The 21785-nt window shown below is 48.4% G+C and overlaps 1 protein-coding gene across 2 annotated transcripts in view; it reads right to left on the reverse strand.

Moving 5' to 3' along the window:
• Positions 1-6616: 6616 nt before the first annotated feature.
• NFYC (nuclear transcription factor Y subunit gamma) overlaps positions 6617-21785 on the reverse strand; it is a 43709-nt gene continuing 28540 nt past the window's right edge. For both annotated transcript variants that reach the window (XM_052636657.1, XM_052636658.1), the window contains exons 6-10: positions 18671-18844; positions 15172-15330; positions 11168-11275; positions 8723-8782; positions 6617-7466 (exon numbers count right to left, since the gene is read on the reverse strand). In XM_052636657.1, the coding sequence (XP_052492617.1) occupies positions 7350-7466; positions 8723-8782; positions 11168-11275; positions 15172-15330; positions 18671-18844 (618 nt within the window). In that variant the 3' untranslated portion in view covers positions 6617-7349. The remainder of the gene's footprint in view (positions 7467-8722; positions 8783-11167; positions 11276-15171; positions 15331-18670; positions 18845-21785) is intronic.

A 21785-nucleotide genomic window follows, 5' to 3' on the forward strand; every position in this document is an offset into this window, starting at 1 on the left:
CTCCGTGTTCTTAGTGAGAGCCACCGGGACGGAGGAGTTCATTGGAAAATGAGGGGGAAGGATTTTTCTGAGTTGCTGAGAATGCAGTGGGGAAAGCTTTCCTTCTCTCCTCTCCCAAGGTCAGGAAACTTGAAGGAGGATTTAGGGAGGAAGAGGACATGAACAGTAGGGATGGCAGACGGAGTGTCAGGGAAGGGGGCTCCGAAAAGGGACGAGACTGGGTGAGAGATGTGGAGGTTCAGAGAGGAGAACGGGGGCTCAGTGATGGGGATGGGTCAAACTTGATGGAACACTTTATTAAAGTCCCTCCCCCTTAAAGAAGTAGATGTACAAGATTAATGCTGGATAACTAAAAACAAAAACACATATCCATGTTTAAAAGCAAGAATGCGATATCTCTAAGGCCAGTAAATGAGAGGAGAGTCCAGTGGTGGGCAGGAGTTGACGCTGTACCTCCAAGGAGGGATTCAGCATTCCAATGGGGTGGGACGCACACCTGTAGACCCCACTAGTGTCAGGCTCCCTACTTAATGCTTGGCCTGGGAAAGTGCTGCCTGCCATAAACAGGACTAAATTATCTCTGCCTGTTAGCCACCTGACCTGGCTTTGGGAGGAAGAAAGAATGCCCACAGGATTAGGATACCTTAAGGCCATCCACATGGATATGGACTCAGGATCTGATATTCATGCCATGCGAAAATCCAAAAAGACACATATAAAGGCTAGTTTGGGGCTAGTGTACTTCTACAAGGCTTGGGCAGACACAGCTGAGCAGTAATACCACAGTGAAAGTGAAAGTGGCTCAGTCGTGTCTGACTCTTTGCGACCCCATGGACTGTACAGTCCGTGGAATTCTCCAGGCCAGAATACTGGAGTGGGTAGCTTTTCACTTCTCCAGGGAATCTTCCCAACCCAGGGATTGAACCCAGGTCTCCTGCATTGCAGGTGGATTCTTTACCAGCTGAGCCACAAGGGATATCATAGCATGGCCTCCAAATCCCAGGGTACAGTCAGGAAAATGTGCTAAAAATCACTATCTCAAGGATAAACCACAACATATAAGAAATACACTATCTTGAGAGACACCTCTCTCATGGGAGGATTCATATTTAAAGACCTAGAGATAATGGAACAATCTGAAAAGAAGTTTAATATAGTTAAGATCATTAAGAAGATAAAGGAAGATAATAAGAATAAAATAAGATAATAATAATAAAATAAGAATAGGAAGATATCAGACAGAAACATGTAGCAGTTATGAATAGTTATCTAGAAATTTTAGAAACAAATTAAATTCACCAACATTCAATAGATGGGTTAGAGTAAATACAGCTGAAGAGAGAATAAGTGAATTAGAAGCTAGAACTGAAGAAATCCTCCAGAATGAAGCACAAAACAATAAAACAATTAGACATATGAAAGAAATGAGACAAAGAAAATTGAATGAGAAACTCTAGCATATATATTATTGCTTCCAGAAAAAGATACTGGAAAGAGTGACTAAGTTCTTTCCAGAAATAAGACATGAATTTCTAGATTTAAAAGTCCCAGACTGCCTCATAAGATATCTTTAAAAACAAAACTATATCTAGACACCTTGTCACCAAAGTGTAGAATAACAAGAATAATAATGAAATTCTAAAAGCCACCAGAAAGAAAAGATAGCTTATCTACAAAGGTCCAATAATTGACTTGACAATAAGCATCTCATCAGCAACAACAGACGCCAAAAGACAATGGAATAGTATCTTCAGAGTGCTGAAGGCAAGTAATTGTGAACCTAGAATCCCACACACTGCCAAATGGTCATTTAAACAAAGGCCAAAATAAAGACATTTCGACACATTCAATATCTTAGAAAGCTTCTGTCCTGTAGACCTTCACTGGAAGAGAAGGGCACAGGGCTTGGGAGCCCAAGAGGTGATGGGGCTGAGCACCATTTCAGACCTCTCCTCAGCACCAGCCAGCCTGAGGAGCTCAGCCCAGCCTGGCACAGCTGGGGCCCAGCTCAGGTTCTCCCCTCCTGAATGCCAGCCTGCTGTCCTCTTATCCCCTCGTGGTAGTGGCCCAGGACCCAAGCTGGGTACCACTGCCAGTCTGGCTCTGAGGGCCTTGCAGAGGCCAGGCCCAAGTTGCTCATAGGACCAGGTACTTGCCTGGCCCTCCACCCTGGGGTCCTCTCCTCCTGCAAGGTCAGCGCCACCTTACAGAGGCCAATAGATGGCTGGAGCAGTGGGATAGAGGCTAGGTCCCAACACAGGAATTGGGAGGCAGGGACTTCCATTCTCTGTAGGAAAAGAATCACTATCAGAGGGGATGACTGGTGGGGCTGAGCCCACTGGGATGAGAGGCTTCACGGAGCATCTGGCTCCACTCAGCCAGTTGGTGCTCTTGGATAATTTCTTAACTTCTCTGAGCCTCAGTTTCTCACTAATGAGAGTATCTACCTAATGAGGATGTGTGAAGATGAAATGAGATTTAATTCATCTAAATACCAAGCTTTAGATGTATTTTCCTACACAAAATTTTCTTAGAAGAATAATCTCCATCAAATACCCCTGCCTAGCATATCATCTGGAGAAGGCAATGGCACCCCACTCCAGTACCCTTGCCTGGCAAATCCCATGGACGGAGGAGCCGGGAAGGCTGCAGTCCATGGGGTCGCTAAGAGTCGGACTCGACTGAGCGACTTCACTTTCACTTTTCACTTTCATGCCTTGAAGTAGGAAATGACAACCCACTCCAGTGATCTTGCCTGGAGAATCCCAGGGACGGGGGAGCCTGGTGGGCTGCTGTCTATGGGGTCGCACAGAGTCAGACACGACTGAAGCGACTTAGCAGCAGCAGCAGCAGCAGCATATCATCAGTGCTCAGCAGAAAACTGCCAGCAAGTGAAAAGGTGAAGTGAGAGCCAATGAGCAGAGGGAAGAATGTGTGCAGTGCTGGAGGCCTCATTTTCAGGGAAGGGTTTGTGTTCATTCGCTCACTCTTCAGTTGCTGCCATTCTGTTGGTACCAGGCCCTAAGTTGCACTCTGGAGACACAGAAACGGCCTTGAACTGGAGAAGGACCATTGGTGAGGAAGACAGCCCAAACCAGAAAGTTCTAACAGACTGTTCAGAGCCTAACTGGTCTTGTGTTTGTCTCCCCACTCATTCCTCTTCCCCAGCCCCCAACCCAATGTAAGCTCCATGATAGCACAAGGCTCATCTGGCTTGTTTTCAGATATCTTCACAATGTCCAAACTATGTCTGAAACACAGAAAGTGCCAAAGAAATATTTGTCGAACGACTGTGTGTCTGAGCACTGATAACAGAGGCTGTAGAGGTTGCTATGACAGCATCAAAGAGCTCTTTGCAAACTCTGCCCTTTGAGTTGGAAGTTTCTCAGCAAGGGTTATTTAAATTGGGCCTTTATGGATGTATAGGAGTTCATTAAGTGGAAAAAGAAGTAAAAGGACAACCAGGGGACATCCCTGGTGGTCCAGTGGTTTGGAGTTCATCTGTCAATGCAAGGGTTTGATCCCTGGTCTGGAAAGATGCCACATGCCAAGGAGCAGCTAAGCCCGTGCTCAACTGCTGAGCACATGCACCCTAGAGCCCACGCTCTGCAACGAGAAGCCACCACAGTGAGGAGCCCACGCCCTGCAGCTAGAGAGTGGCCCCTGGTCGCCGAACCAGAGCCAGCCCATGCGCAGCAACAAAGCCCGGAGCAGCCAATCAATGAATAAATATATTTTTAAAAAAGGACAGCCATGGGGGTCAGTACTTCTGAAAACATGGAGATGAGTTCAGGGAACAGCAAGTAATTTGAGTGTGACAGGAATATAGAGTGCAGGGGAGAAAAGAATGAGAAGATACAAGGATGGGGAGATAAAAAGGGCTGTCAAAAAGTCATTATTAAAATCTGACCATAAAGAAGGTTGAACAATGAAGATGAAAACTCTTCAGAGTCCCTGGGACAGCAAGGAGATCAAACTAGTCAATCCTAAAGGAAATCAACCCTGAATATTCACTGGAAGGACTGATGCTGAAGCTCCAATACTCTGGCCACCTGAAGTGAAGAGCTGACTCATTGGAAAAGACTCTGATGCTGGGAAAGACTGAGGGCAGAAGGGGGTGACAGAGGATGAGATGGTTGGATTGCATCACTGACTCCAAATGGACTTGAGTTTGAGCAAACTGTGGGAGATAGTGAAGGACAGGGAAGCTTGGCGTGCTGCAGTCCATGAGGTCACAAAGAGTTGGACACTCTAACCACCTGCCTGGATGTGATATTCTGGAGAGGATAGTGTCTCCAGCCCTCACTGTTGCCCTAGGAAGGTCCCTCCCTGCAAAAATTAAGGGTCTTATCCAAAAGGGAGTTAAGGGTCTAGTACCCCTTGAGAAAGGGGACAGTCACGCCTCATAGTTCCTATAGTTGTCTCAAGTTGGGATAAGGGTGGGACAAGACACCTCCTTGTCTTGGGTGAGTGCTACCTGCTGCCCCCTTGTGGCCTCAGTAGAATTGAGCAGCAAGGAGGCTGGCCAGGTAGTCTTTTTTTTTTTTCATAATCCCAGGGGTCCCTGGTCTCCAGCATCAACCTCTGGGAGGTATCCCAACCACCAGCTGTCCACCGATCCGATCTAACTGCTCTGTTTATTCCATGCATACTCAAGGCTGCACCAATGGGTTTGGGGAGACAGAGCAAAAGGAGACCATTCATTTTTAGTAAAGTCTTGTTCTTTCTTACTCACACACACACCCCACCCTTGGCCAGAAAGCAACCATGTATGCAGGGGGTCAGGAGACTAATGTTTTGGTTTCAGCTCCACCCTATTCATTCAGTGACCTTGGGCAAGTCACTGCACTTCACTGGGCCTCCTATGTCTTCATCTATAATACAGGGATCACCATCCCTCTTCCTGTCTCCCCTGCAGGGTCACTGTGAAGATCATTGGGAGGACAGAAGCTGCAAGTGCTAGGAAAAATGTCTTAAGAGTGCTCCGGATGTAAGGGGATCGTGCTGGGTATTAGATAGGGGCTCTCTTGGGCTGTACCAAAGTGTTTGTTTACACCCCGCATGGGCGCTGCTGGCAGGGAAATTTAAAGGGAACGTGCTCAGTAAGGCAACTGGTCAAAATATCTCCAAATTAAGAATGAAGTTTGTGGGAAAATGGGGCCTCACTCGTCTGAGATTCCAATTGTGCTTGGGTTTGGGGGAATGAGTGGAAGAGCAGCAAGGTGTGACAGTGCAGTGGCCTCAATACAGGAGTTAGCCAGGAAATAAGAGCTGAGCTTCTGCCCTTTCTCTGAGCCCAGAACCCCTTCTGGGAGCTCCTCCTTCTCATGAGCCCTCTCCTGGAGCCTCTCCATGTGGGGCTGGGCACAGGCTATCAGCAAATTACCTGCATGACTCACTGAGACATGTCTGGGTACAGGATGGTGGGAAAGTCAGACAATCCCCTTCAGACAAATCCAGGGCTAGAATGAAGGGGGCAGACCAGACCTATGGTGACAGCATCCCCTGCTTTGTCTGCCTTGATGACACCGGAGGCGGACCATGGATCCAAAACCTTGCGGCGAGGAACATCTGCTTTTGCCAAAGAATGTTTTCTTTCTCTTATAGCGTGAATCTCTCACCTGGTCGCAGCTCTCTTTTTGCTCTGGTGGTCAGGAAGCTCAGGATCAAATGAGAAACCTCATTTTAAGAACTCTGTCTCCGTCATCGCAACCAGAACATTTGTTCTTGTTTTCAGTGATTCAGATTTCCTACTCAGTGATAGCCTTCCTAATTCTGTCATGTTTTATCATTTCACTGTGTATGTTTTCAATGCAAGACATATCGTCTTTTCTTGTGGCATAAGGTAAGGTCCATTTAGGTAAATAACTGAAAATGAAATAGATGTCCAAGGGCTTACCATGGTTGACAATGGGAGATATTTGGTGAGGGAATTATGTGGGTCTGAGAGTCAGACTTGAAATCATCTATTAAAGCCTGTTCCCCAGCCTGGCCTCCGCCCCTTAAGAGAGTCCTGGAAAGAAGCTGCCCAAGGTTTTATGACATATTACTACTTGAGAAAACAAGAGGTCCTCTCCTGGCATGCAGCTCTCTGCTCTTCCCATGACATCAGGCCTCATTCTAGCTGTAAATGGCATGGTGAAGGTAAGGAAGACAGCTCACCACTGCCTCTGTGCCCAGTGAAGAAGTGGCATGCTCTTTCTCTGCTCCCTGCTTCAGTTGATTGGCAGCAAGTCCTGGCTGTAGACGCCTTCTGACCTGCTGGCTGACAAAGGGCCTGGGCTGCCCTCCATGGCAGATGCCAGGCCCCTGGTAATGGGCATGCCATAGCAGGCAGCTCAGAGTGCCAGCACGTGCCAAGGCCAGAGTGGAGGGACTTACTCAAGGCCTTGCTTGAAGGAGAGAGAGAGCTTCCTCTGTGAGCGATGCTCTCTTGACCCTCCATCAAGAAGGACACAGGCTGAATCTGGCCCACGTGCCACACACAGCCCAGGAAGTAAGGCAGGCAGGCAGGCAGTCCCAAGCAAGGGTCCCATGAATGTCCTCAGACACAGAAACCCAGACTCCAAATTATCTAAAATGAGATTTATTGCATTTCATGCAGTTTGAAGTCCATGCAGCAAAGGAGACTAGCACAATTTTTAATGCATTTAAAAATAAAATAAAGTTGAAAACGGGGGGTGGAGGGGTATGCACAAAGTTCTAGTCTCCTTGGGTCCCTGGAAAAGAAGGGTTTGGGAATGAAACCATCCACTCTCCATGGCAAATGAGTCTTATAAATGCAAGGAATGTTCCCACGGCCTCTGGAGGAAAATCCACAGAGCTCTGGGGCAGGAGCAGGGCCCAGGGAGAAGAGCACTAGTGGAAAGGAAGCTACACACGTCACCTAATTTCACCTGAGGGCAGAACACGGTGGCGAATCCTGGGGCAGCGGCTGTTCTGAGAGGCAGGAGATACACACACCCCTGGGGAAATCTGCTCCTAAAAGAAGTGGCGGTAAGAACCCAAAAAAGTAAAACAAAAGAAATATTTCTTAACCACATTCTTTGAGAAAATGCCATAAATATGTTATTTAATATTTTCATTTCATAGCATTGGACACACAGCTCAACATATTGAAATATTGATTCCTTGGAGAAAATAAAAATGAGAAAAAAGGAAATAAAAAATATTGCATCTTTCTGTTGGAGAATCTCGGCCCCCAGGCTCAGGGCGTTGTGCACCAGTGTCCTAGCCTGCAGGAGGCACGGAGGTCAGCGGGGTCCTCTGGGGAGGGAGGTGGTGCCCATCACCTGGGGCTGTATGGCAAAAATTGTGTTGGGTGTCCTTGGCCTTGCCAGCTCAGGCCCTCAGTCACCGGTCACCTGGGGGGCCTGCCCGTCGGAGGGCTGGTTGGCTGACTGGATGAACATGGGCTGGGCGAGGTCCTGGCCAGCAGGCATGGTGACTTGCTGGATCTGGTAGAGCTGCTGAGAGGAGTGGAGAGGAGAGAGGAGAGAGTGAGGTCACCCCTGGGAGAGGTGCATGCAGCTCCCTACGGGCCTTGAGTTGGCTGGGGGCCCCCGGATGCCTCAACCACCACCCACTGCACAGCATTTGAAGGGGGAGGGGAAGCAGCAGTCTGCTGGGTTGGGGGCAGCAGACCCAGGAGGCGCCAGCCGGTGGGAGGGGGGTGGGCAGGGAGGTGAGGGGGGTTGCATTTCCTGTGGCTTTCACTTCTCTGGGCTCTGCCTATCCCATTAGCTCAGAGCCTCGAGCTTGCTGCATGCTGTTCCTCTGTGACAAACACAAACAATCTGAACCACTGTACCAGCAGCCTGGAAGTCAGCATCTCCCCAACTCTTGGTAATCTTCACTGGCAGGGGCAGTAGGGATTATCCCCTCTCTTTTTCCTTAGAGTGTCTGGTTCAGGCCGAGGCCCCTGCACAGGCCCTGATGGGCATGCAGGTCACCTGGGATTAGTCGCTTCCTACAGCCAAGACCCGTGAGGGGTGGAGAAGATGCTCACGGAGCCACCAAGAAAGGTTAGAGTCAACTGGACACAACTTCTCAGGTGTTTCCACAGAAACCCCACAGCTAAGACCCCCTGACACAGGAGACCTGAGTGTGAGCCTAGCACCTGGTGCTGGGAGAAGTCAGAGCTGGGTCCAGATGCCAGCTCCTCCCGTCTCTGGGCAGCAGAGAGCATAGGCTTACGCATGCCATCCTGCCATGTCCTCAGCGGTCTCCGGGGCCAGAGCACGGAGAGAAAGGCGGAGGGAAAAGGGAAGATTCCTTCCTCACGTGGGTTTAGAATTACTGAATTCCAGGCACAGAGAGAGCGGAGAGGTCACGTGTTCTCTGCATTTCAACTAATCCATGAGATTAGAAAGAGCACAGCTTAGAGAAAAGCTGTTCTTAAAGAAGGAGACTGGAGACCTGCACGCTAGTCCTGGCTCTGCAATGAACAGCCAGGCAAGCACAGACAAGGCACTTCCCACCTCTAGGGCTCAGTTTACTCATCTGTAAAATGGGCACGGGGGGCTATATAAAGTCTAGGGTGATTTTAAACTCCCACAAGTCTATAAACCTAGAGGACAGGCAAGACTTGTTTTTAACAACTTCTGTCCACTTATTGTTAGAAGATGATGGGACAGCTCCCCCAAGCACCAAACCCACAGATAGCACCTGCTGCCCTCCAACAACTCCCCATCCTCTGTGCCTGCCTTGGCTGGCGTCCTACCTGTCCATCCGTGAACTGGCTGAACTGCTGTTGTCCTTGCTGGACCTCTGTCTGAGTGATCTGTAGGAATCAAGAAGGCAAAGTAGGCAGATGAGCTGCAGGGTCTGGTCCAGCAGTCCACCAGCTTACCAGCCAAGAGAGGGTCATGAAGATCAAATGGACAGTGCATACGAGGTGCCCAGAATGAGGCCTGGCACAGCACAGCGGCTTGACGAGTAGCAGGAAAGCAAGGGTCCCTCCCCACGCCCAAACACTGATGGCTACTCAGAGTTGGCATCACAGACAGGCCCATGGAGATGCCAATATACAACTTCTGCAATCATCTCTCTTAATGTCCACCCAAACTCCACCCCCACCCAAAACTACCCCTCACTACAAGGTCCTTCTGAGGGCTGAGGCTAAAGTCAAAACAAAAACACCTAGCTCTTAGATGCTGACAGGACAGGGCACAACATTTACAGTTTAGGCAGAAACCCTAAGAGTCTGTCTTTCAACCTGTGATGGCAGACTGCAAACACTTGGCAAAGTGGTGAGTGGTCGGTGGGCTCCAAACCAAACCCTTATCACTTAGATTATCTCACTGGAATATGAAACACCCTGGCAAGCAGGTGGCCTTGGCCCTAGAAGGCCTTGTGGCAAACCTATGAAGTACTTTTTCCGAGACAGGCCACACACAACCCTCTGGGCCAAGGGTGGGGGCGGGGGACAGTAAGGAAACAATTTGTCACATGTACTTAAAATCTTATGTGGGCATTTTAAATACATTCTAAAAGGAATTTACTGGCATGGAGAACTGCCATCATCTAATGCCAGCTGCTAGAGACAGCTTGGTAGACTTCAAAAAAGACTGAAGAATGTTTGTGTGTGTGTGTGTTATCTATGGAGCATTTGACTAGCTCACGTTTTCTGTGTACCTTCTCCTGGAATCATCACAGCCACCCTACAAGGTAAGGGCTGTCTTCTCGAGTGTCCTCACAATGGCCAAAAACAAGCCATCAGGCCTACCCATGGGGCTGTGAGAACAACAAGGGGACAGGTGTGAAAGGGGTTTCTGAACTACTGTTCTTTGTTTTGAATCTTTCTCCTCCCATGAGGGCAGCAGTTAAGTTTTGTCTTTCCATCTCCCAGTGCAAAGGAAGTACTGAAGAAATGCCTGCAGGATAAAAGGAGTGATCCTGAAACAAATGGAAAATATACCTCATAGATGAGGTTTTCATTGTGCCCTGTGGTCAGCAGGACTGCCCTTCACATCAGTTGAACAGAGTTTCATTTACCTTTAAATTCTATTTACATATAATTTATTCAACAGTCATTCAGCAAACATTTACTGAGCACCTACTAAGTGCCAAACTGTTACAATCCATCAATCGGTTGTTATGAAGACTCTTGACTGTCCTTGGGTGCCTCTTCCTGCTTCTTTCTTCCTCTCTGTAACACCCAATCTCCCCACTTTCTGGCTTTAGTTCCTGGTCCCAAAATTGACCTCTGGGGAACCAAGAACTCTTCCTTCTCATTTCTTCCCATCCTCTGCCACAGAAAGTTTCTGGATCCTAGGCTAGAATCTTAGAAGTTTAAAGGGGGCGGGTACACTAAAGGGTGGGGCAGTCTTCAGATCTGATTCCCTGTCAGTGAGCAAGCCAAGAAGTCTGGATTTGGAGGCTTTTCCCTTTAACCATCCCAGAGACCACACGGAACTCAGAAGCCCTGCTTTTGGCTCATTCCTCATATTTTCCCAAATGAGATCTTTGGAGACCTGCTCCACAAACTCAGCTCTGTCACCACTGTCAACAGATACATCGCCAGAAATGCAACTGGGCCAGACAAGTCCAGCTCTTAAACGATCACTGCTTTTTTGGGTCTGAGGCAAAAGAATTGATTAACAATGCCTCCCTGTCCAGCATCCATGTCCCCTGCAAATAATGCCCACACCTGCAATCCCCACGCCCAGGGAGGTGGCCCCCTCAGCACCTGTGGCTCACAGTATTCAATATCTTGGGGTGTGAGGGGAGAGGGGGGGGCACAAGAAGGTATGGCAGGGGGGGAACCTAAGTAGCTTTCCAAAGGGCACAGAATATGCCAGTACACAACCGTCATTCGGGTTTAAACATGGAAACTGAGCCTGACGATGAGGCAGCCTGTGAAAACGTTTCCTTCAGTCAGACCTGCGCATTTACACACATTGGGCTCTCCTCAGGTATCCTGAGACTTCCCCTGCCTTGTGTTTCCTTGTCCCTCGAGAACAAGACAGTGAAGAGACACACTTTGAATCCAATCCTCTGATAAACCCCATCTGTCCCCTGGGGTGCAGAACACATATGCAGAATGTGGAGGTGGCTCTTGCTGAAGATGAGGTGGCCAGAGAGTTGTGTGCTGAGCCCTCCTTTGCAGTCAGAAGCCAGCTCCTGCTGGTCCCCAACTCAAGCCCTGCATCACTGGGGTACATACCTGTTGAGCATTGGTGGCAAGCGTCTGGATCTGTCCTTGTACGACTTGGGTGCCTGATACAGGCTGGGCTAAGCGGATATACTGCAGCTGGCCGGCATTCAGCTGCACCTATGGCAAGGGCAGAGACAAGCAGACCATAGGGGACTGAATGCAACCTCGAACAGGCAAACTTTCCACAACAAGAAATGCTGATTGTCCCCTACCCACCACCCAAAGAAGCCAACTCTGAAAAGCTCCTTTTAAACAGAGACCCTAACAAGCAAAACCGTAACATCCCAACCCCATTAGTCACACAAAAGAGCATGCTCCTTGAATGGACTCAGGGGAAATTCCCAGAGGGTGCTGTCACACACGAGAGCCACACAGCTGGACCCTCAGCATTCACTGGCTCTTAGCTGTCTGCTCACAGTTTATGCTAGGAGTTTATGCCCAACTGTCTGACATTGGAATGCTTGTACCTTAAGTGTGGGCCTTTCTCTCCTCCATCTCCACCCTTCACTACCCCAGTTCCTGGCTAATCTAACACTGAGAAGAGCCCCACCATCCACCAGGAGCCCAGAGCAGATGGCCATCATTCAGGACCACAGCCCGAGAACTACCCAGCCCCATGCTGCACATCTTGGAAGAGAAAGCTGGCCTGCTTAACTATCTCTGTCCCCAAGAGCCAGGACCAATGCGGGTCTGTGGGACTTTTAGGATCCTTGGTATTCAGCCCTAGCCTCTGGCCAAACACCTCCCAAGGGGAAGCTGAATCAATAAACCTTTCAGAGAATACTCCATCATGGGAAACTAAAGCTACAAAAATGCCCTTAGAGTCCCTCAGGCTTACGATTAAGTCTCAGATAATACAATAATACCACACGCTGCATTTAATTGCATGCTAAAAGCCTTAACTCGGCCTCTTAATGCTCCAGCATACCATGAAAGTATTAGTGCTTTGAGCGTGAGGATGAGCAGAGGACCGAGGCAGCCACACTGTGAGGGGAACTGTGGCTCAGCAGAGAAAACAGTCGGCAAAGGAAGACTATGGACAGTCATGCTTGGGATATGGGAGATGAAAGAGGCTCCAGGAAGACCGGCAGATATGGTCTCCCTCCATCTGGGGGCCTAGATACCTCCCTCCAGAAAAAAAGCTGTCTGGCCTGCTCTTCTTTTAAGGGTGAGCTTCTTGAGGGTAATAGGCAAGTCATGCCTCTGTCCTGGAGATAATTTTCCTCTTGCCTTCAAGAGCTAACTTCATTATATGGGCTTTTACTTCCATGAGTAAATGCCGATAGGATGAAACTCCTGCATACAAGTGTTAAATCAAACTGCTTCTCTGAAACTTCAGCTTCAAAGAGGATTTGAACCATCAAGAAAAGATGAACACTGAACCAAGAAAAGAGGAACACTGAAGTTCCTGGTAGAACATTCCAGAATTGTCTAAGGCAAGATGGAGGGACACAAAATCTAAACCCACTAAGAGTCCGCTTTAAAGGAGACAGGGCAAGATACTGTGACCTACCGTCATTTCTCTCCTGAGAACTTGCCAAGAGTTGCTGGGAAGTTGTGATGCCAAGCCTAACCCCCCACTACATCGCACAATGCAGCTTCCAGGCCAACGTTAAATTGCTTACGAGGAGAAAGACAGCTGCATGGAGGCTTGGGAAACCTCATGTGCCGAGATTGATGTTGGTTGGTCCCAGGAGTCTCCAGAACTCCAGCCAAGGACATGGGATGAAAGACTGCAAGAAGCCTGGTCCCAGGAGTGGGGGAAGGTATACTGCTGGCCATAGGGCTTTTACATTTCCCTGCTGGAAAGAGCACTTTGCAGAAACTCAAATGTGACTGAAAACTTGTGAGCCGAACAGTTCTAAGCAGTTCTTAGAAGCAAGCTCTTCTTTTAGGCTTGGGCTTAGATATCTGGGGACGCTCTGCTCTTCAATCCTCTACCACAGGGATAATCCTGGGGACCCTCACACCCTTTTAACATTAACCACAGAGCAAAGAAGCCCACCCCCCTGGATGGAAATCAACCCTGAATATTCACTGGAAGGCCTGATGGTGAAACTGAAGCTCCAACACTCAGGCCACCTGATGAGAAGAGCCGACGCACTGGAAAAGACCCTGACGCCAGGAAAGACTGAGGGCAGGAGAAGGGGGCAAAAGAAGATGAGATGGTTGGATGGCATCACTGACTCAATGGACATGAATTTGAACAAACTCTGGGAGATAGCGAAGGACAGAGAAGCCTGGTGTGCTACAGTTCATGAGATCGCAAAGAGTTGGACATAACTTAGCAACTGAACAGCAACAGAGCAAAGAAGCCCACTCCCTGGGCTTTCCAAAGAGGAGCACAGTTCCCTTCCTGGGAACCAGCACTCCGCTAAGTCTAGAAATGCAGACTCCTGCAGAAGCATACAGTGAAGACTAAGTCCTAAACTCTGCAACAAGTCTTCTGTGCCCCCAAGTCTGTAAAAGACTCAGGTTAAAGTTACTATGAAGTGGGAACTCTACTCTGGTTTAAATGATCTTATTTTGGTGCTCTCACATGCAAAATTGAGAACCATTTATGAGAGAAGTCATGGGTTGGTGGCTGCAAGGAATCTGAAATCGATGCATGCTTGTGTGCATGTGGTCACCCCACCCCAACCCCGCCCTATTTAAGACGGAAGGGTGGGGGAAGGAGATGGAGAGAAGGGGGTGGGGAGAAAGACAGACAGAGAGAGGTGACAGAGAAAGAGAGAGAGTGATGCACATAGCCCCCTTTCCTCAGCTGTCTCTTGGCCTATTACTCTGTTAATTAAGAAGAGCTACCCGAAATAGAGCTAAGGATACTTTTCAAGTTTCCTTCAAAGAGGAAGTGGTTAGCCAAGTCCCAGTGAGGCTCTGCCTGCCAACGTTTCATTAACAACAGAAAGGTGAGTGGCAGGAACAGACCTGCTCTATGTCACGCCTTTTCCACATTTTTGTGGCAAGCTGACCAATGACTAGGTGGCACATGTTACAACGAGGACTTTCTTCATTTTTTTTAAACAAAAAAACAAGTACAAGTGAAAAAGCCAACAAATATTAGAAATGAAATCCCTCAAGGCACACAGGAAGTAGTAGTCCACAGTGAAGCAATGGATAAGTTAAATGAAAGCCAAAAATACACTTTGTTGCAGGCTCCACTGGGAACTGACTCATGAATATGCAACAAGTGTATTTATGGCCTTCTCTATACACTTCCCTCTTATTCTCTGCAAATCAAGACAGAACTGCCTCACAGGGCCTTTGGGCCTTGGCATGGAATAGTGGCTACAATGACCTCTCTGCACAGGCGGCAGGAGGGGAACTCTAGAAGCGCTGCCCCATAGCGGCGAGTCTGAACCCAGATTAAAGGAAAGCAGGGAGTACGCAGTGAAGCCAGTTGTGGTCTAGGGTAATGCAAATACAGGTTTACAACAAAGAGTGTGTGTGTGTGTGTTGTGTCTCTGTGTGTGTTGTGTCTCTGTGTTGTGTCTCTGTGTGTGTTGTGTGTCTGTATGTGTGTGTGCGCATGTGTTTTGTGTGTTGTGTCTGTCTTGTGTGTGTGTCTGTGTTGTGTGTGTTATGTGTGTTGTATGTGTGTGTCTGTGTCTGTGTATGTGTGTGTGTGCGCGTGCGTGTGTGTTGTGTGTGTTGTCTCTGTGTGTCTGTTGTATGTGTGTCTCTGTGTTGTGTGTGTTATGTGTGTTGTATGTGTGTCTGTGTATGTGTGTGCACGCGCGCATGCGTGTGTTGTGTGTGTTGTCTCTGTGTGTCTGTTGTGTGTTGTGTGTGTGTCGTGTGTGTGCTGTCTGTGTTGTCTGTGTCTCTGTGTGTGTGTTGTGTGTGTTACGTGTTGTGTGTCTCTGTGTGTGTGTCGTCTGTGTGTGTCTGTGTGTGTGTGCGCGTGCGTGTGTGTGTACTGAAACCTCTAACCGTTCCTGATCACACTGTCGCGCACAGCGCCGCACAGACCCGAGGGCAGGGCAGGGCAGGGCAGGGCAGGGCAGGCTTACCGGGATCTGCTGGATCTCTCCCGTGTTCGTGATGATCTGCTGCATCACCTGCATGGTCTGCCCAGCGCCGCTCTGGGCCTGCTGGGCTTGGCCTTGTGGCTGGGCCTGGACAATTTGCACCTGCTGACCTTCTCCAACTTGCATGGTTACAGGTGTGGTCTGGAAGCAAGAGTCATGAAAACGCTGACTGAGTTCTAGCCCAGAGCCCAAGCCTACCAAGGGGTTAATGCTGAGCAGTTAACCAGGAGCAAACCCTCCTGAACGCCTGACCTCATCTCAATACCAACAATACTCAACCTACAGAGTCCCCTGGGACTATGCACACTCAGAGCACTGATAAAATCATTCTCCAAAGTAAAAGACAGGAAAGCCGAATGGATTTTTTTGGCTCAGAGTGCAAAGTATTTGCCTCAACCCCAATACCTCTCTCTATGCTTCAAATGTTACAACTTTTCACAGCCCCTTCAGTGACAGAAAGGCACGTATAGTAAAAAAGAATTAAAAGCAACTATGATAATTCTCCCAAGACATGGCTGAAGTCAAGCCTGGAGCAGGTGAGTTTGGAGGGCAAACCAAACGGGAAGTGGGGTCAGTTTAGGACCCTGGGCTGCTTCCCCGGCATGCAAGGCCCTGGAAAAAACAAAGGGCACACCGGCTGTCATCCCCACTTAGTCAGAGTGACTCCAGCCCACACTGGCCAGCTGGCTGCTCCAGATCACAGCATGGCTTCCCACAGGAGAGGCAAACACCCTTAAGACCTGGACACAGTTAAGACCTGGATCTTAATTGAGGCTATGTAAGTAATAGAATTTAACACTTTAACAGAATTTACCAAGAATTTTAACTTTCTAGAAATAGGAATCTCAGATTTAAGGAATTTCTGTCTAATGTATACAAAGATTCTGTGTCTCACACACTTAGAGGATTATCCAACCCATCGAAACTTGCTCCTTCAAGAGACAGTGGATTCAAACTGTCAAGAGAGTCAGTTATTTCTTTAAATCTCACGTCTTTACCCCTGTAAAGATGCGACCTTTACAGCTTCCAGTGTAAGTTGCTCATCTGGTGGTGGTGCTAGGAGAGCCTTTAACTACACCTGCACCCCAAGCCCTTACTTTGGGTACAACTTCTCCCCACTTGAAATCAAGAATCACCTCCTAAGATGACTCAGAGTCTTAATGAATTCTGGTCTTCAGTCGATGTTGTTATCCCGATTGCACTTACATTCTGACCGCACAGGTCTACTCTGCAGTAATGTTACCTAGGAAGGGGAAGGTGTTCTGGGAACTGTAGATGAGAAATGACTACGAACTGTAGGAGGGTAGGGAGAAAGATGACAGAGGGTACTGCATGCACGCAGTGGGCCAAGTCAACAGGGAACATCTCCCATTGTGACACCATGATCTCCAACTTAGCCTGCTCCCCAAACCTCCATAAAATGTTTCCAATTTTATGACAGGAAACACAGGATTCACTTGACCAAAATATACTTTCTTCCCAATTTTAATATGTGTTGGTCCTATAAGGGTATCTGAGCTCAACCTGAAAGAGCCACTCCTATAGACCTAGGGAGGTGTGACAAAGCATAGCCACAAGGCCTTCCCGAACCAGTCAGACAGGGGAACAAGAGTTGGGAGATGCCGGGAGGAACCAAGTTCACCATCCTCACAAGCCTTATCAGCTCCAAGCTGAGCAAGTTCAGTGTGGTAGAGAAGAGGTAGATAAAATTCTCGCTGACCAAAAAAAAAAAAAAAAAAAAAGCATACTGCCAAGTCATCACTGTACTACCAACTCAATTTTCCCAAGAGGATTTCTGAGGTATTTCTAAATCATTTCAGGAAAATGAGGGCTCATGTTAGCCTGGCAGATGTCAAATCACATACTGCGTGCCCTGCATTCGGGGCGCAATAGTCATGAACTTTTCAGAATGATTAGCCAATCAGGGCCAGCTCTTGGCAGACTCCCTTGAAGTTTGCTGGTGCGGGGATAAAGCCTTAGGCAGGCAAAGTGCTCACCACTGCGGAGGCACAAGCACCGGCCAAAGAAGGTCCCTGAGGCATCATGCTGCAGTGAATGCCTCGAGGCAGGGACTGGGATGCGGTCATCTTTAAACCCTCCTGCCTAGCAATGTGTCTGGCAAAGAGCAAGCACCTCCACAAACTTTCAAATTATGGATAAAAAAGTGAGCAGGGAATAAATTCTAAAACCATAATAATTTGAATCTAGCTCTGCCCCAATGTTTTTTCTTTAGGCAGGCCTAGCTCCTTACTAGAGAAGGCAATGGCACCCCACTCCAGTACTCTTGCCTGGAAAATCCCGTGGATGGAGGAGCCTGGTAGGCTACAGTCCAAGGGGTTGCAAAGAGTCGGACATGGCTGAAGCGACTTAGCAGCAACAGCAGCAGCAGCAGCTCCTTACTGGATACACATGGCTGTTTAGGATGTGTCCTCTGCCTGCCTTTTCAAGCTGCCTAGATGCTCCCCTGTGCTCACTCTACCCTCCCCTCCTACCACTTCTGGTGCTGTTTCTCCCCACCTTTGCTCATGCTGTGCCCTCTCCTGGGAAAGCCCTCCTTCCCCACATTATTTGATTCACTTCCATTATTCCCTCTAAGCCTCACACTGTTCCTTTCAGAGAACTTTTCTCTGGCATTCTCTGCTACCACCTCCCTCACATCTTTTGTCAGGTACCCCATGTGAAGCACTTCCATAACACCCTCTACACAATCCTAAGAATATCTTACACTTCCCACATGGCAAGTGGTATAATCTCTAAGTATTTGTAGCCCCAACTAGATTCTTAAATTCTTAAAAATAGGGGCTTGTTGATTCCTCCTTGTATCCTCAACACAGCTTTGGACTTTAGCTAAGAGGACACTCAGCGTCTGATGGATATACAATGACTGATAGGGAGTCAGGGCTCAGGAAACATAGTTCTCTTCAGCCTTTCATGATCCCCAACAATGTGGATATTAACTCCTTTCACAACAATACTACCGGGAGAGAAGGAATCTTCTGATTACTGTTATAAAAAGAGAGGTCAGCGGACACATCCAGTGGGAGACAGAAATGAGGAAAAGGAGAGGAAATGTATGTTATCTGGCAATGATGCCTGATCGCCCCCTTAAAGATACTAATTCCAATTCTGGTGGGGAGACGCAGACCGCAGGCATGGAGTCCACCTAAAAGACCTTATACGAATATGTCACTCTCTTCAAGGGGGCATCTAGAGATGTTTTTCCTCCTAAAATGTTCTGTCTAGACCCCAGAGAATGTCCTGTTCACCGCACTTTCCTCATTTGACCCATGAGGATGCCAGGGTCTAGACAGACTAGGTGACCCATCTCAGCGGCCGGGTCTGGGGGCAAGTCCAGGTCTTCAGAATCCAAACCCAGTGCCCTACAATGATCTGACTGCCCATCTGCCCCAGCCCCACTTTGCCCATCCCAAATCTAAGGGGTGCTATCTTGCTGGGCCGGCACCCTCTGCTGCTCACAGACCTGGCCCTGCTGAGGCTGTGCGATGATGATCTGCCCAGGCTGGATGGTGGTCGTGGAGCTGGTGGTCTGCTGGCCTTGCTGCTGCCCCTGGACTTGAACAGCAGTAGGCTGCTGAGCCAGCGTGAAGTAGTACTGGACGGGCTCGGCAGGAGTCACAGACTGGCGCACCTCCTCCTGTGGGGCAGAAGGAGAGGCAGGTAAGAGGAAAAGAACCAACTCAGCAGCCACCGCAGTGAATTTCCATTCTTCCCCCAAACCGGCTCTGCGCAGTTGCCAGCTGAATGCTGAGTTCTCCACATTTGAAGCCAAGGGAAAGTGGAATTTGAAGAGACCAGTTGTGCTAAATCGAACTAAAAATAACAGATTCCATAGGCTTCACAAAACAAACATACAGCCAATTTTCTGAAGTACAGAGTAATCACCCATTGCGTGATGAGTTGCAAATAGGCAAATAATTACCGTAACTAAAAACCACGCACTGGCAGTGCTTGTCAGTAAATGCTGTCAAGGCCCGTGATCTGAGAACAGTGCTAATTGCAAGTACCCCAAACACTCAGGCTGGCTCCCAAACTCCCAAATAAGCAGCACTCTCCTTATTTCATTCCCGCACCACCTCTGGAGGAAAAGAGCAGGGGAAAGGGACACAGGGCTTTTTCTGGGTTGGAATTTCAGAAGCAAATGTCAGGACCAAGAACGCTGGTAGGCAAGAGCCCAGCTTTTCAAAGCATGTTGAGAGCTCAGTGGTCACTAAGGTCGTGTCTATCCAGCAACCCAGGGGGCCCAAGGGACAGCTCTCCACTGGGGTGCTGCCTTGGCTGACTAGGGAGGTTGCATTCTGGCCGACCCGCTGGGTGAAGAGACTGTTCCTTCTTCAGCAGACGTTTTCCATGGCAGAAGGAGTAAACAACCCTCTCCCAGCCACCTCGAGCTCACAGCTGAGAGTGTAGGATGTTTACACACACTACGGCATGGTTACAGTCTGAGGGTCCGGGGTTGGTCGGCCCCTGACCACTGACAGAGATCGGCGTCTGCTCCGGACGGCCCTGCGACACACAGAATCCCTGCCTGGGACAACAGAAACAGTACAAACATACAGCCACTCGGCTGGCTGAGCAAAATATCAGCTACATTTACTCACTTCTGTGCCCTGAACTAAGTTTCTCAGGCTCAAGGAAAGAGGAAAAGACTTCTCCAAGGCAGAGACCTTGTGGATTGCCTCAAAGCTCCCCAAAGGGACATACACGGTTGGTACTGACCCTATCTCCAATCTGTGCTTCCACGGTTCTTTTCTCATGAAACCTTTTTGTACTTGCTGGTCAAATTCACTACCCTCCCTGCTAGAATGACAAGCCTATGAAGGCAAAGCCTCGATCTCTCTTGCCCTCTACTGTCCCTATTACCATTCTCCTTTCAGGCACTCAATAAGCAGGTACTAAATGATAAATGAATTCATAGGGCCGGGCAGACAATTGGAGGTAGGAAAGTATTTTTTTTTTAAACCCAAGCTGCGTGCATGCTTAAGTCGCTCGGTCACGTCTGACTCTTTGTGACCTCATGATCTGCAGCCCACCAGGTTCCTCTGTCCATGGGATTTTCCAAGCGAGAATAGTGGAGTGGGTTGCCCTTCTCTTCTCCACGGGATCTTCCTGACTAAGGGATTGAACCCAGGTCTCCTGCACTGCAGGTGGATTCTTTACTGGCTGAGCCACCAGGGAAGCCCTAACCCAAGCTGGGAGTATGACAAACACTCCTGAACCCAACAACTGTCAGCAATAGACAAGAACCCCTAAACTCTTGTTCCCTCTAGGATTCGGCAGCCCCCGTGTGGGGATACACTTTTGTCCACTGTAGGATGGGGCTGGGTACTCTTTTGTTTCCGGGGAACTAGGGGCCCAGGATACTAAAACTAGGACTGCGGAGATCTAGCTTCTGAGAAACTTGGATCTCAGCATGCAAGGTTCCCTGATGGCTATTCACCCAGTCTAGGCAGACACTTTGAACACTCTGGGTTTCTAAGCCAGCCCTTCAACAGGAACCAACTTTCTAAGTTAACGTACTCTGTGCTTCAGGCCCAAACAGTATGAACCCTGGACATGATCATGCTGAGGGAGAAGAAAAAGGAAGCCCCCTTTTATTTGCATCTAGGTCTTAGATTCCAGAACAACTTAACTGTGACATTATCTCCATTTCAACTCTAATTTCTCACCATTATAAATAAAGCTCCACCAGTCAACTAGATCTTGGCTATGACAGGGGTAATACTGATACCCTCCCTAGCCAAGAAACAAAGGCCAACTATTCTTTTCAAGGCTCCTGAAATACGTTCAATGAATTTATCTTCCCACTCAGAACTCCCTTCCCATTTTATAAAAAACATTAACCATTAAAGTCCAAACGTAACTTGAAAAAGCTCTTGGGTGATGAATGAGCATAGGGGACTAAGAACTCCAGAACTAACCTGTAGGAAGTCTTGGGGAGTAGGGAGCCCCTGGCCTTCACCAGCCCTTGGCCTGTGACTGTTCTGTCTCCAGTCATCCTTGACTACAGCGAATCTGCAAGTGAATACTGTCCTTTTGCCAGAAAAATAGCAAACACTTTACCACTTTCAGAAGCTAAAATATCCTTTGCCAAAAGCTGTGAGAACATGTAAAGAGCTTCTCCTCTGCTGCCTACTGTACCCTCTTAAGCTGTTTATGAACTAGGCAATGTCTGGGACACTCTGTGAGTATCAAATAGGGGCACCAAGGTTTGCCTTATGAGGACAGGCACGTCAGCTCTCAAATCACTGGAATGGAAGGAAGCATATCCAAGCTGCTTCTGCATTAGAAGACTTATTCTGCCAATGGAGGTCAAGCTAGAAAGGGAGTGATTATGCTTGGTTTAAAGAAATGGGTGAAGAGGAAATGACATTTTAATGAGCAGGAACTTTCAACTCATAGCTTTACGGGGTAAAAGTCAGGCCTCAACTCTCTCCTGCTTGAGTAGTCTTTACTTGCTTCACCAAAGAACAAGAGACATCCCCAGGCATCTTTGAGAAGTCAAGGACCTTAGATCAACAACTCAGTATTTCTGGCTCGTTTCTTTCCCCAGCAGCGGGAAGCCACCCCCTGTGCTA

The sequence above is a fragment of the Budorcas taxicolor genome, chromosome 3 (genome assembly GCF_023091745.1).
Source record: "Budorcas taxicolor isolate Tak-1 chromosome 3, Takin1.1, whole genome shotgun sequence".
NCBI classification, from domain to species: domain Eukaryota; kingdom Metazoa; phylum Chordata; class Mammalia; order Artiodactyla; family Bovidae; genus Budorcas; species Budorcas taxicolor.